We start from the raw sequence: 12,300 nt of genomic DNA on the forward strand, positions 1-12,300 counted from the left end.
GCCCTCACACCCACCACCACCGCCAATACTAACCTCGACATCAACCACAGCCGTCGTCAAAATGGGTGCCACGTATGTCCTCCCTCCTTGAAGCACGCGTGCGATCATGGGCAGCGGCGCCCGGTATCGAGAAAACGGAGACACGTTTTTTTGCAGATTGTTCGTGGTCCTCTCGCTGGGCAGGCGGCTCGACTCCTTTCGACGCCGCACCTTCTGCCAGCTCGATCTTTCCTGAGTGTCTCCCTCTTCTGACCAGGCATGTTCCGCTTGGCAGGAGAGAGTCGGCTCTCGGGGTGTTGGGGATGAAGGATTGAAAAATCCTTCTCCCTCAAATTCATTGTCGCAACAGCACACTTTTCTACTCTGGCTGAGAATGCCTCGTGGTAGTGTCTTGCGACTCTACTTTCCTGGACACTTGTCCGGGGTCGTTGTCGGATGAGCCATTCAAGGGAGCTACACTTGATGCAAGAGATTGCAAACCAGTTTCTCCTGGCTCACCGATTAAAACCATCTCGAGTCAGCCAAAGCAGAGAATGTCGCGCTACAGCTACAGTTCTCGCGCCGGCGCTCTGTTCCATACCACGGTATGCCGGACCCGTACTAATCTGACTTTGCCCTGCAGTACCGTCCCTACCAACGAGCAGATTCTGGTCCCCGAGACCTTGCTCAAGAAGCGCAAGAGCCAGGAGAAGGCTCGCGCCGAGCGCACCGCCGCTCAGCAGAAGAAGAAGACGGTACGTTTGATACTCCCCAAGTCTACATGGCATAGTGATGCAGAACATACCCTTCAACTAGACATCCAGTCGATGCTGTTGAATGTTAACCTTCTTTCGGGTCTGACATGCCTGGATAAATCTGGTTTCCGCAATCGTAATGTCGGGAACCAGCCCGCTAACGAGGCATGATAGGCCAACAAGGAGAAGCGCGGCGTCATCTTCAAGCGTGCCGAGAAGTACGTCACTGAGTACCGCGATGCCGAGCGCGAGAAGATCCGCCTGGCCCGCGTTGCCAAGAAGAACGACTCGGCCTACATTCCCGCTGAGTCCAAGCTGATCTTCGTCCTCCGCATCAAGGGGTAAGCAGCTCTCTTCGCTGTGCGTGATCCAACCCAACAGTGGTTGACCGTTTCGCAGTATCAACAAGATGCCCCCCAAGCCCCGCAAGATCCTTCAGCTCCTCCGCCTTCTTCAGATCAACAACGGTGTCTTCATCAAGGTCACTAAGGCCACCACTGAGATGCTGAAGATCGTCGAGCCTTGGATTGCTTACGGCTACCCCAACCTGAAGTCTGTCAAGGAGCTTGTCTACAAGCGCGGTTACGGCAAAGTCAACAAGCAGCGCGTCGCCCTGACTGACAACGCCATTATTGAGGAGAACCTCGGCAAGTACGGCATCGTCTGCATGGAGGACCTCATCCACGAGATCTACACCGTCGGTCCCAACTTCAAGCAGGCCGCCAACTTCCTGTGGCCCTTCAAGCTCAGCAACCCCACTGGCGGCTTCCGCACCCGCAAGTTCAAGCACTTCATTGAGGGTGGTGACCTTGGCAACCGTGAGGAGGCCATCAACGCTCTCATCCGCCAGATGAACTAGAGTAGGTGTCTGGTTGGCTATAGGGACTTGTTGGCTTGGGTGGTTCAAAAATGCATGGTTGCTCGGCGTTGATATCACGACACGGCTTTGTGGTAAATTGATTCTCTGAATGACAAGAGCTTCCATCGTGTGACGGCCCGTTGATAATGCTTGTTTGCCTATATTCTGTGAAGAGTATGCAAGTCTCTCTCATGCATCGTACAGTTCTAATCGCCGTTGACAGTCTCGGACATGCAAGGGTATGGTACATATGTACAATATTATATAGATAGACTGCCATGTGAGCGGAGGTTTGTCGGGGCCGTTTGCGCAAGCTACATCTTGATGTCGAAGCTCGTACCGCAGCCACAACTGCTCGTCGCGTACGGATTGTCAACAATCTTAAACTGCGACCCAATCAATTCCATCGTGAAATCGACCTTGCTTCCCTTTAGTAGGTCGAGGGACGGCTCATCGAGTATTATCCTAGGACCATTGGCGCTCGGCGTCGACTCAGCTTCGTCCGGTGTGTACTGAAAAATGCTGTCGTCCTCGTTGACGACGGAGGACCATTCCTCGGCACCCTGAGCTGGTATCGTAACGAGGCTCATCATGTACTGGAAGCCGTGGCAACCACCGCTCTCAACTTGGATACGCAGCGCAAGGTTGGGGTTGTCGTCTTTTTTCATGATATCAGATAGACGCTATAACAAGTTAGAAAGGGGATCGTTCTGTCTGATGGTATCCTGCGTCGACTTGGGACATACCTTGGCTGCGCGTGGGGTGATCTCAAGAACCATGTCCTTGCCATCCTCGTCCTTTTGCGGGTTGAGAACACAGGTCGTTGCATTGTGGACAACAGATGCAGAAAAATTTCTTATCTGGCAAGCCCGTGTCGGGGATGACATATGTGAAGACCTAGATGGCCGTGAACTAGAGCAAGGTGCCCTTGGCAGGGTTCTGTCTATCCGACGACGGACGAAGGCGGCACCACGCGGAACGAGAAAGTCGGGGAGGACCGTAGCGTATGCTGTACCTGTCGAATAGCCACGACTGGCTACTTGCACGAACGATCGCGCTGCAGAGGCGCCGTTAACACAGCGAAGAGGCGTCATGTCATCGGTCTCGTCAAGTGTGCCATGGGTTGAGGTGAGTGCTTTTGCTGCTGAGAAATCGACGAGCAAAAGATGCGGCGGCCGAGGGGGACAGCTTCAGCCGAGTCCTCCCGCTGTGCTAACCAGCAATAGGCGCAAGGTCAGTGGCCAGCGGCAGAGTCGCTGAGGTAAGCGGCCTTGGACCGGGCTGCCTGTGGGAAGCTAGGCCAGGCCAGGCCAGGCACCTGTGCCCGAAGGCAGAGCCACAGAGGCAAGTGAAGTGACTCGAAGCAAGGCGGTGGTACGGAGGTACCTTCGCTAAGCCCCAAACTCCCACGCCCCACCTCCCACCAAAAATCATCAATTTTCGACCCTCCCTCACAAGCCGTCCGAATCACCAACCCCGCGCACCCTCGCGACACGCATCGATCCCCCTTGCCCTCCTAGACCCCGAAAGGACTACAGGCAAAATGTCTCGATTCTTCCGCGGCGGCGAAGATAGCTCGACTGACTCGTCCAGCGACGAGGAGGAGCTCTACTCCGAAGAGGAGGAGGAGCAGGATCTCAAGCAAAACGACTCCGACGAAGACTCCGACGAGGGCTCCGACGAGGATAGCGACGAGGAAACCAGCGATGAGGAGGGTGGCAAAGCGCAGGGCGCCAGCAAGTTCTTGAGGGATGCCGAGTCTGAGAGCGACGACAGCGATGACGAAGTGCGCGACAAGGTCAGGAGTGCCGCCAGCAAGCGGCTGGAGGAGCTGCTGGACTCGATCAAGAAGATCGAAAACGGTCAGAAGAATGGTGACTGGACACTAATTTCTACTGGTACGTGGTGTTGATATTTCTCTTTGACGAGCGGCGGTCGCTGCGTGATGCAAAATGAGAAGAGGCGCTGATTGTGGCCCCTACCCGCAGAGTTCGACAAACTCAACCGCCAAGTTACCAAGCTGCAAGATGGCGGCAAGACGCCCAAGCCCTACATCCGTGCGATCGCTGAGCTGGAGGACTTCATGAACGAGTCCATTGCGAAGCAAAAGGTCACCCCCAAAAAGATGAACGCCACCCAGGCGCGAGCCCTCAACGCCGTCAAGCAAAAGATCAAGAAGACCAATAAGGAGTACCAGACCCAGGTCGACGCCTACCGGACAGACAAGGACGGCTTCATGGAATCGGATGACGAGGAAGAGGAGGTCGCCCCTGCTCCTAAGGCCAAGAAGCTGCCCAAGCTGGAGCTGGACGCTCCCGTCGAGGACCTCGGCGACGAGGGCTTTGCCACCGTTGGCAAGGGCGGCAGGACCCTGCAGTATACCCCCGAGAGCATCTTCAAGCACCTCCGGACCATCATGGAGTCTCGTGGCAAGAAGAACACGGACCGCCTGGAGCAGATCAAGGTTATGGAGAAGCTCTACGAGATCGCCAACACCTCCTACCAGAAGATCCGCGTTCTCCTCACCCTTGTCTCGGCCCGCTTCGATCTGGGCAGCGGCACCTCCAACGTCATGCCCCTGGAGCAGTGGAAGGCGGCCGAGAAGGAGCTGTCTGCCCTGCTGGAGTTGCTCGAGAAGGACCACGAGTATGTGGTTGTTGAGAACGTGGAGGAGTGGGACGATGACGAGAAGCCCCCCACGCTGCAGCCTGGCGAGAAATACATCAAGGTCGCTGGCAGCGTTGTGTCCTACGTCGAGAGACTGGACGACGAGCTTGTCCGTTCCCTGCAGAGCATCGACCCCCACACGTCCGAGTACATCGACCGCCTGCAGGACGAAGGCGCTCTGTATAACATCATCTTCAAGGGCATGCTCTACTACGAGTACCTGCGCAAGGATGAGTCTCTCGATATTCCCCAGGACAGCGTCAATCGCATCGTTATGAGGCGCCTGGAGCACGTCTACTTCAAGGTGAGAAATTTGTTTGACACGTCCCTTTGGTCAGTCGACTAACCGCTTTGCAGCCTGCCCAGGTCGTTAAGACCTTCGAGGAGAATTGCTGGAAGACGGTCGGCGACAATGTCGAGTCGGTCATCACTACGCGCGCCCAAGCCCAGGACGCCGGCAACCTGGTCAATGTCCTGTGCAACTACCTCTTCAGCAACAGCGACGGCATTATCCGCGCCCGAGCCATGCTTTGCCAGGTCTACTTCCTCGCCCTCCATGGCGAGTATTACAGGGCCCGCGACATGATGCTCATGTCCCACCTGCAGGAGACGATCCCCAACTTTGACGTGCAGAGCCAGATTCTCTACAACAGGACCCTGGTGCAGGTCGGGTTGTGCGCCTTCCGCAAGGGACTGGTGTACGACGCCCAGAACACCCTGCAAGAGATTTGCGGCAGCGGCCGCCAAAAGGAGCTGCTCGCCCAGGGCGTCATGATGCAGCGGTACAGCCAGGTCTCACCCGAACAGGAGAGGCTGGAGAAGAGCCGACAGCTGCCTTTCCACATGCACATCAACCTGGAGCTGCTCGAGTGCGTTTACCTGACGTGCAGCATGCTGCTTGAGATCCCCCTGCTGGCCCAGACGGGTTCATCGCCCGATGTCAAGAAGCGCGTCATCAGCAAGACGTACCGCCGTATGCTCGAGTACCACGAGCGCCAGATCTTCACCGGCCCGCCTGAGAACACGCGCGACCACGTCATGCAGGCGTCCAAGGCCTTAGCTGCGGGCGAGTGGAAGAAGTCGACCAACTTCATCCACAGTATCAAGATCTGGGAGCTGATGCCCAACTCGGAGGATATCAAGACCATGCTTGCCAAGCAGATTCAGGAGGAGGGCCTGCGGACCTACCTCTTCACCTACGCCCCCTTCTACGACACGCTTGCTCTGGAGACGCTGGGCGCCATGTTCGAGCTAGACACGACCAAGGTGGCGGCCGTTGTCAGCAAGATGATTAGTCACGAGGAGTTGGCTGCGTCTCTCGACCAGGTCACCTCCAACGTCATTTTCCGAAAGGGTGTCGAGCTTAGCCGCTTGCAATCCCTGGCGCTCACCTTGTCAGACAAGGCTAGTGCCCTCATCGAGAGCAACGAGCGGACGCTCGAACAGCGGACGCAAGGCACGAGCAACGCCTTCGAGCGGCAGGGTGGGCGCGGCCGTGGCCGTGGCGGCCAGAGGGGAGGTGCTCGCACGGGCCGTGGAGGTGCCGGTGCTGGCGGCCACACGCAGAGACAGGCCGGTGGCACGCAGTTCACCGGCGGCGCTCTGGGCGCTGCCGTTCGGGGCTAGATGTGCATCGGAGGGGAGAAGGCGTCTTGATTTTACGTGTGCTTTGCCTGGCAGGGGCTGAGTGGGGGTTGAAAGAGGGACGGTGGACCGCACGTTCTTCGTGCCTAAGTTTTTGTTTGACTCTTGCATGGATGGGCTGGGTTTGCATTTCCTCCGTCGGAAATGCATGAATAGGGCGAGGGCCAAATGTCAAAGGAAAGCAAGCAGCACAACGGGCGAACGAAGGAACGGAGCATTCCTCGCCACGGGGCAAGCTGTTGCTTGACGAGTGACGCGAGACGGAAAAGAAAGAAGGATTACATAGAATGGCCGTCTTTTCCCATCATATATGCCGCATTCCCATCCGTGCCGGGCGCGAGGATGAACATAACGCTCGCTCATGACGTGACGGCCGAGAGCGACAAGGCCACGGTGCACCACGCTGACATCGGCCAGCCGTATCAGTGCTCACAAAAGTTGAACTCGATGCTGTTGAGGGCCCCGTCTGTGGCGTCCTGCATTGCTGTCCGCTCGGCCATGAGCTCTCCACGCAGCTTCTTAGCCTCGTCGTCGTCGATGAAGTGGTTGACGTTGTCGAGGACCATGGCAGCCAGCTCGGGAGGCAATCGCGAGCCGCGGCGGATATGGTTCTCGCCCTGCCACCAATGTCGCTGCTGGGGCGGCACGTTGGCGGTGGACACGACGGGCACGGCCGGGTCGACGAGAAAGAGGGCGAGGATCTTGCGGTGGCCGGGCAGCCTCGGGTCAACGAGGCGGAAAGGCTCGACGCGGTGCACGTATAGGTTGGGGAAGAAGACGACGCGGCCCTTTTTGGTGAGAACGGAGCCAACGTCCTGGATTGTGCTGTCCGAGTCCGGGCTCATGACGAAGGTGCGCGTGATGGAGCGCATGTCGGACTGCTCGTAGTCGAGGTCGGTGGAGAGCTCCTCCGCGTTAGCAGGCGTGCGGAAGGAGAGGCGCGAGGTGGAAATGTTTTCCGAGTCGTAGTAGAAAAGCGCCGTGGCACAGATGTGCTCGTTGAGCTGGCCCTCGATATGCCACGAGCCGCCATCGTAGGTGGGTTTCTCGGGTGTGAGGTGGATGTTGGCCAGCTTGACGATGACCTGCAAGCGGCGCGCGTCGTGGAAGAAACCCGACGTCTTGACGTCGTCCGCCGCGACGGGGAAGACGCGGTTCTTGGAATCCTCTTTGTTGTCGCCAGCGTCGGCCGCGGGTGGCGGGACGTACGCGTCGGGCACGTCCATGGGGTGCGTCTCGTCGAACCACTGGTTGTCGAGGACGCCGCGCGGGGACGTCTCGTAGCCGTCCTCCCACTCCTCGTCTTCCTGGCGCGGCTCCTCGCCCGGGCCGAGCGGGCGACCGGACGGGCGACAGCCATCGCGGTCCTGGCAGATGTCGGGCGTCGTGCAGACAGGCCCCGCGCGGTTGGTGGTGAGGCGCTGGAAGGAGAGGTGGTCGGGCCATGTGTAGAGCAGGTCCCACGCGGGGAGTGAGGCCTGGACGAAGCGCTGGATGACGGGATACAGGCTGGCATGTTCCACGGGGTGGAGATTGTTGATGTAGCTGTCGATGGTGGCATTGCCTTGTGCATCGAGCGAGACGTCGCATGGCAGCCATTGGAACCGCGTCGAGTAGGCGGTGACGGCTTCGTCACGGGATCCCCAGTGCGAGGTGATGCGGCCCGCGTGAAGGGAGTCCGGAGGGGGGATCACGTCGCCGAGGCCGCTGTAGGCGAGGCAGTCGGAGAGAGGGACACGGCTGTCGGGGAGGACGCGGGTCCGCCCGTAGACCAGGGGCCAGAGAGACGGGTGCACGAGGTCGAGGACTTTGCCGTCAGTGCCCGGGTGCCAGTCTTTTTTGTCGTCGGGCACGTCCTCGAGGGCCTTGACGGCGGTGGCGAGCTCAAGGCGCAGATCCTCGGGCATAAGCTTGTCTGACTTGATGGCGGCGACCGTGTAGTCGTAGACGGGAATGAGGCCTGTCGCGTCATATAGATCTGCCTTGCGACGGATCTCATCGAAGCACTTTGTGACGTAGTCCATTTGTCAGTAAAGATACGGATGACAGGGAGACCTCGTGCTCACCATGACACGAGGCGGTGTCCAGAGACGAGAGCAGGAAAGGGGGTGCGTACCGCGTCGACCATGTTGGGGGTAAAGTCTGCGTGCGGGCGATACGCCTGCCAGTCCAGGGCCAGGGCCTCGGCCTTCCACCTGGCCGCGATCTCTGGGTCGAGGATCTTGCGCCACCACTCGGGCTTGTCGGTGAGGTCGTCTACAAGCTTGAGCATGCAAGCCTCGCGGATGAGGAGGGTGGCCGCGGACCACTCCTGACCACCGTCATCATACCAGCCACCGTACACGGACGGCTTGGGAACGGACAGGAGGACAGGGAAGCGGCCGCTGGACGGCAGCCAGTTGAGGGGCAGCCCGAAGCCCGGGCGCGCGAGCTTGGTGTCGTCCTGCGTGAGTTCCTGCTCGTCTTTCTCTTGTACGACAGCCTCTTTTTCCTTGGCGACAAAGGTGTCGGGCTGTATATGAGGGGAGCAGGGATGGTTAGCTGAATAGGCCCATGTGCAGATCGAAGGCTCGTCAATTGAGATGGGGAGGGGGAACACGCACGGTATCTACGACCCAGCCAGAGGCCATGATGGGCGTTGAGCGCAAGCTCTTGTGCCGTGTAAATAAAAAAGTGATCAAGCGACCGCACGCTTGAGGCGTGGGCAATGGCAGTGTGATGGACTTTGCCCCAAGGATGCAAACACAGGTATCGAAATGAGTCTGCGCCTTGCGTTAAGCATTGGTAGCATTCACAGCCTGTCCTCACGAAATGGGTCGAGCTGGGCGATGGCAATGTGGAAATGAATGGCTGTTAAATATTATCGTCGTCGGATTAGGCCTGGTCAGGTCAGGCTGAGCCGTGGCGGGCCACGAGTCGTTGTTCATGCTCATAGCGTGCCTTTTGCCCCCGGCCCCCTCCCCCCCCTGTGCTGGCAGACTGGGGCTGCTCATCGGCAGCAGCACAACCTGGAATAAAGTTGCGGCGAGGATCAACCCGGTCCAGCCCAGGCACCATGGCCGTGAGCGCAAGAGTCCAGAAGACGCCAAGCTGTGAACGGGCCGAGCCCAAGCCCTACACATGAGACGGCCTGTGGGCACCGCACTTCAGCCGTCAACGGCTGCCCCGCCGCCGAGCAGGCAGAAGGGCCCGCTGGAAGGGGGGAAGGAAACCCATCATCAAGAAGACTCGTCGTGGTCTGAGGGGGCGGGCGCGTGCAGTCGCGAGTCGAGCCCTTTGCTCGAGCGCGAAAGCAGCGCGCTATCACGTTACCTGTTTCCGTCAAGGGCCATGTCGTGTAATGCCGGACATTTCCTCGTCGGGTATGGAGGCTCGGCTCGGGCAGCAAGTTTGGACGCGGGGGACTGGGATCGTGGCTGTGGGCTTGACACCGGGCATGTCTGAGCACTGCCAGCCACTGCAGGCAGCAGCTCACGTCTTGTTGATCCAAGGCGGGGGCGAGTTGGAATGGCGAGGAAAAAGCCGATTCAAGCTGGTAGGGACTAGATCTTGCCTCACTTCGTAGTGCATCGTCAGTCCCGGGTGTTGTATTGATGAGCAAAGTGCCCCCTCGTCAGTCGCCGTCCATGCCAACGAAAAGTGAGTTCGGCACAGGTTCCAATGCTGAAATGTTATTGTACATAGGTATAGGTCTGCCCGGGGAGATAGAAGACCTAGCGTTTCCCACGTGGAGCAACCCAGGTTGGCATCCAACGAGCCAACGAAAAACACGATCTCGGTGCCGCATCCGCATCCAAGTCCTCTATTTCTTCATGGTTTCCCACAATGCGCAGAAACGCCTGGTCCAGAGTCGTGGGGATTATACTGATATGACGGATGCCGAGGTGGGCCATGTTGTCCTCGAGCAGAAGGACCAAACGTCCAATAGCGCCCTGCCGTTTCTCGCAGACAACTTCCTTTTCGGCGCTGATGCAACCCGGTGGCGAGATCGGCACGTTCTCGCGGCGGATGGACACGCGGAACCGGCCACCAGGTGCGTTTGCTTCGACGTGAGCTTCGGGCAATGTGCTGCGAATCCACTCGATGATTCGCTGGCCACCTCCATCCGTGAGATCAGGTGCCGGATTGGCGACAATGTTGACTTGCAGCAGGTCTCCAAATTTGCTGCATATGTCTTTGGGTGTGCCAGTGACCAGCATTCGGCGTGCCAGTATTCCTATCTGGTCGGCCACTGCTTCTGCTTCCTCCATACTGTGCGTCGTCAAGAGAATCGATCGTCCCGATGCAATGCCGATTATTGTGTTCCACATCGTACGCTTCGCACTAGCATCCATGCCCGACGATGGCTCATCAAGTATCACAACCGCGGGGTTGCCTATGAGAGCAATGCCGAGGCAGAGCTTACGCTTGTTGCCCCCCGATAAGGTGCCTGCCAAGCGATCCGACAAACTCTCTAGGCCAACTGCATGTAGAACCGCATCTACGTTATGATGCATTTTAGAGATGCCACGAATGGCGGCATAGAACTCCAAGTGCTCCCGGACTGTTAGATAGTCTATTGGGTCAACCTGAGGGCAGACCCCGAGCCTGGACCGTGATGCCGTAGGGTTCGCCGTGACCACCTTATTGTCAATCGAAACAATGCCTCCGTGGAGACTCGGTTTACTCAATCCTCGGATCAGGGATATGGTCGTAGATTTGCCAGCCCCATTTGGCCCAAGCAGCGCGTAAATCTGCCCTCGGCCAACGCGGAAGGATATATTGTCCACCGCCGTGGTCTTGCCAAACGCCTTTGTTAAATTCCGTACTTCCAGGCCTTTTGTTCTGTCATCCGACGTGTCGTCTGACCCGATAATCGCCTGGTCGATCGGGGGAGCTTGTCGCGAGGTGTGCGTTTTGCCATGCCAGTCGCTCGCTGACCACTTCAGGGAGCGTGAGTCGATATATAACAGCAGCCCCAGCATGGCCAGGCACTGAGCGGAGAGGCACAATATTGAACCGCCGTACATTGCAAGGCCTGCGGGGTTGGTAAAGAGACTTTTGCCCGTGCAAGCGGAGGAGTACAGATTCTGGACTAGGAAGAGCGCTCTTGTTGCTGACCCTATTGGAGACAGCGCACATATGACGAAAGCGCTCACGAGGAGTGCTGAATCGATTCGAACTGCAGGAACGAAGGTGACGATACTCATATACGCCATCAAGTAAATCAAGAAGAACATGGCCTGTATCGAGGCTGCCCATGCAAATACCGCCAGCTGTGATTTTGCGAAAAGAGATACGATATATGATAAAAGAATAGATGCCATGCCGTATAGTAACAAAACGGCGAAGAAATATTCCAGATGGAACCAGCCACCGAATAGGCCAGCCCAAAGTGCTGTAGCCATACTGGCTGCGACGAGACTGAGGGCAGAATCAAATAGCATATATGCAGCCCACCTGGCGATCGGCTGTACACCATTGGAATATTGTAGCTCCGATATAGACTGCATGCGCTCGTAGGTCGGATATAGCGAAAACAACGCAGGGTAACATGCGAGAGCAATGCCCATGTAAATGAGCAGTCGTAATTCGCCACCACCGAAGTCAAAGGGGACATCGAGCGGTGACCATGACGACGCAATAGTAGTATTTGCTAGCATGACGTCGAGAAGTTGTTGGGCGGTGAGTGAGCTAGTGATGAACAAGTTGGCCACCCAGGCGGTCGTTGGTAAGCTGTGCTGGTCGCCGAGCCAGATGCCTGTGATAATGTTGCGGTACTCCATCTGAACGCTGTGTAAGAAGTCGTCATATGTCTCGACAAGCTTTAAGTGGCTCAGCGCTGAAGCGCCGAGAGAAGAGGGTTGGCCTGCTGTGTCCGGAAAGAGTGGCCGAGTAAGGTCTAGCAGTGACGACCCTGATGCTTGCAGAATTGTTGCTGGACCTGCGAGGAAGATTGTATTCGCTTTGTCTACTTCATTCAATGCATTTGCCGCATCCTGGCGTATCAGTGGCGAGGTGCCTCCTTGGCTCAAACAGCCCGGAAGAGGTTGTCCTTTGACGTAGAGGGCGGTGAGACCAGCGGCGACCGTGGGAAGTAGAATGGCGAGGGCATAGGTCGGCCATGTCCTGTTGAACACGAGCCCACGCTTCTTGAGCAGGACAAAAATTTGTCCCAAAGTTGTGATGATTTCTCCGTCTGTCAGTTCCAATCCACTCTGTATAAAAGGAGTTGGCCCGCGGATCGTAGTCTCGAGTGGCTGCTCGGAGTGCTCAGCCATTCGTAGGAATGCGTCTTCAAGAGTTGGACCCGAGAAGTTGTACTCGCCATGACCCTGACATTCGAGTGCTCGGACTACCCGTGCTGCCTCCCGGAGCGAAGGAGCACGATATGTCATGGTGTTGCAGGTTGTTTCT

General features: G+C 57.6%; 5 protein-coding genes across 5 annotated transcripts; 2 read left to right on the forward strand and 3 right to left on the reverse strand.

The window, feature by feature from the left end:
• Positions 1–20: 20 nt before the first annotated feature.
• RPL7 (60S ribosomal protein L7) lies at positions 21–1,833 on the forward strand. Its single transcript, XM_047985504.1, has 4 exons — positions 21–72; positions 623–734; positions 909–1,075; positions 1,134–1,833. The coding sequence occupies exons 1-4, from the start codon at positions 62–64 to the stop codon at positions 1,591–1,593; spliced, it is 750 nt and encodes a 249-aa protein (XP_047841481.1). The 5' UTR covers positions 21–61; the 3' UTR covers positions 1,594–1,833.
• On the reverse strand, positions 1,697–2,929 carry ISA2 ([4Fe-4S] proteins maturation). Its single transcript, XM_047985505.1, has 2 exons — positions 2,340–2,929; positions 1,697–2,276 (listed from the first exon to the last, which is right to left on the reverse strand). Exons 1-2 carry the CDS (start codon positions 2,685–2,687, stop codon positions 1,908–1,910), a joined length of 717 nt encoding a protein of 238 aa, XP_047841482.1. The 5' UTR covers positions 2,688–2,929; the 3' UTR covers positions 1,697–1,907.
• Positions 2,930–3,038: 109 nt separating this feature from the next.
• On the forward strand, positions 3,039–6,240 carry NIP1 (Translation initiation factor 3 subunit c). The gene is made up of 3 exons (XM_047985506.1): positions 3,039–3,491; positions 3,582–4,564; positions 4,618–6,240. Exons 1-3 carry the CDS (start codon positions 3,137–3,139, stop codon positions 5,884–5,886), a joined length of 2,607 nt encoding a protein of 868 aa, XP_047841483.1. The 5' UTR covers positions 3,039–3,136; the 3' UTR covers positions 5,887–6,240.
• JDV02_004304 (uncharacterized protein) lies at positions 6,194–9,029 on the reverse strand. The gene is made up of 3 exons (XM_047985507.1): positions 8,508–9,029; positions 8,021–8,416; positions 6,194–7,910 (listed from the first exon to the last, which is right to left on the reverse strand). The coding sequence occupies exons 1-3, from the start codon at positions 8,532–8,534 to the stop codon at positions 6,327–6,329; spliced, it is 2,007 nt and encodes a 668-aa protein (XP_047841484.1). The 5' UTR covers positions 8,535–9,029; the 3' UTR covers positions 6,194–6,326.
• A 588-nt stretch (positions 9,030–9,617) lies between these two features.
• Positions 9,618–10,154, reverse strand: JDV02_004305 (uncharacterized protein; the record flags this gene model as incomplete). The annotated part of the gene is made up of 1 exon (XM_047985508.1): positions 9,618–10,154. The coding sequence occupies one exon, from the start codon at positions 10,152–10,154 to the stop codon at positions 9,618–9,620; it is 537 nt and encodes a 178-aa protein (XP_047841485.1).
• Between the last annotated feature and the right edge of the window lie 2,146 nt (positions 10,155–12,300).

Source organism: Purpureocillium takamizusanense, chromosome 3 (genome assembly GCF_022605165.1).
Source record: "Purpureocillium takamizusanense chromosome 3, complete sequence".
Classification (NCBI taxonomy): Eukaryota; Fungi; Ascomycota; class Sordariomycetes; order Hypocreales; family Ophiocordycipitaceae; genus Purpureocillium; species Purpureocillium takamizusanense.

Excerpts from the sequence above, each read along its gene's own strand:
- RPL7 (XM_047985504.1), top strand. Across the intron at positions 735-908 it reads CTCAGCAGAAGAAGAAGACG|GCCAACAAGGAGAAGCGCGG; the intron begins GTACGTTTGATA and ends GAGGCATGATAG. Across the intron at positions 1,076-1,133 it reads TTCGTCCTCCGCATCAAGGG|TATCAACAAGATGCCCCCCA; the intron begins GTAAGCAGCTCT and ends ACCGTTTCGCAG.
- ISA2 (XM_047985505.1), bottom strand. The coding sequence starts at position 2,687 with ATGACGCCTCTTCGCTGTGTTAACGGCGCCTCTGCAGCGCGATCGTTC. Across the intron at positions 2,277-2,339 it reads TCACCCCACGCGCAGCCAAG|CGTCTATCTGATATCATGAA; the intron begins GTATGTCCCAAG and ends AACTTGTTATAG.
- NIP1 (XM_047985506.1), top strand. The coding sequence starts at position 3,137 with ATGTCTCGATTCTTCCGCGGCGGCGAAGATAGCTCGACTGACTCGTCC. Across the intron at positions 3,492-3,581 it reads CTGGACACTAATTTCTACTG|AGTTCGACAAACTCAACCGC; the intron begins GTACGTGGTGTT and ends CCCTACCCGCAG. Across the intron at positions 4,565-4,617 it reads TGGAGCACGTCTACTTCAAG|CCTGCCCAGGTCGTTAAGAC; the intron begins GTGAGAAATTTG and ends ACCGCTTTGCAG.
- JDV02_004304 (XM_047985507.1), bottom strand. The coding sequence starts at position 8,534 with ATGGCCTCTGGCTGGGTCGTAGATACC. Across the intron at positions 8,417-8,507 it reads CTGGCTGGGTCGTAGATACC|CCCGACACCTTTGTCGCCAA; the intron begins GTGCGTGTTCCC and ends CCTCATATACAG. Across the intron at positions 7,911-8,020 it reads CCCCCAACATGGTCGACGCG|TGCTTCGATGAGATCCGTCG; the intron begins GTACGCACCCCC and ends TACGTCACAAAG.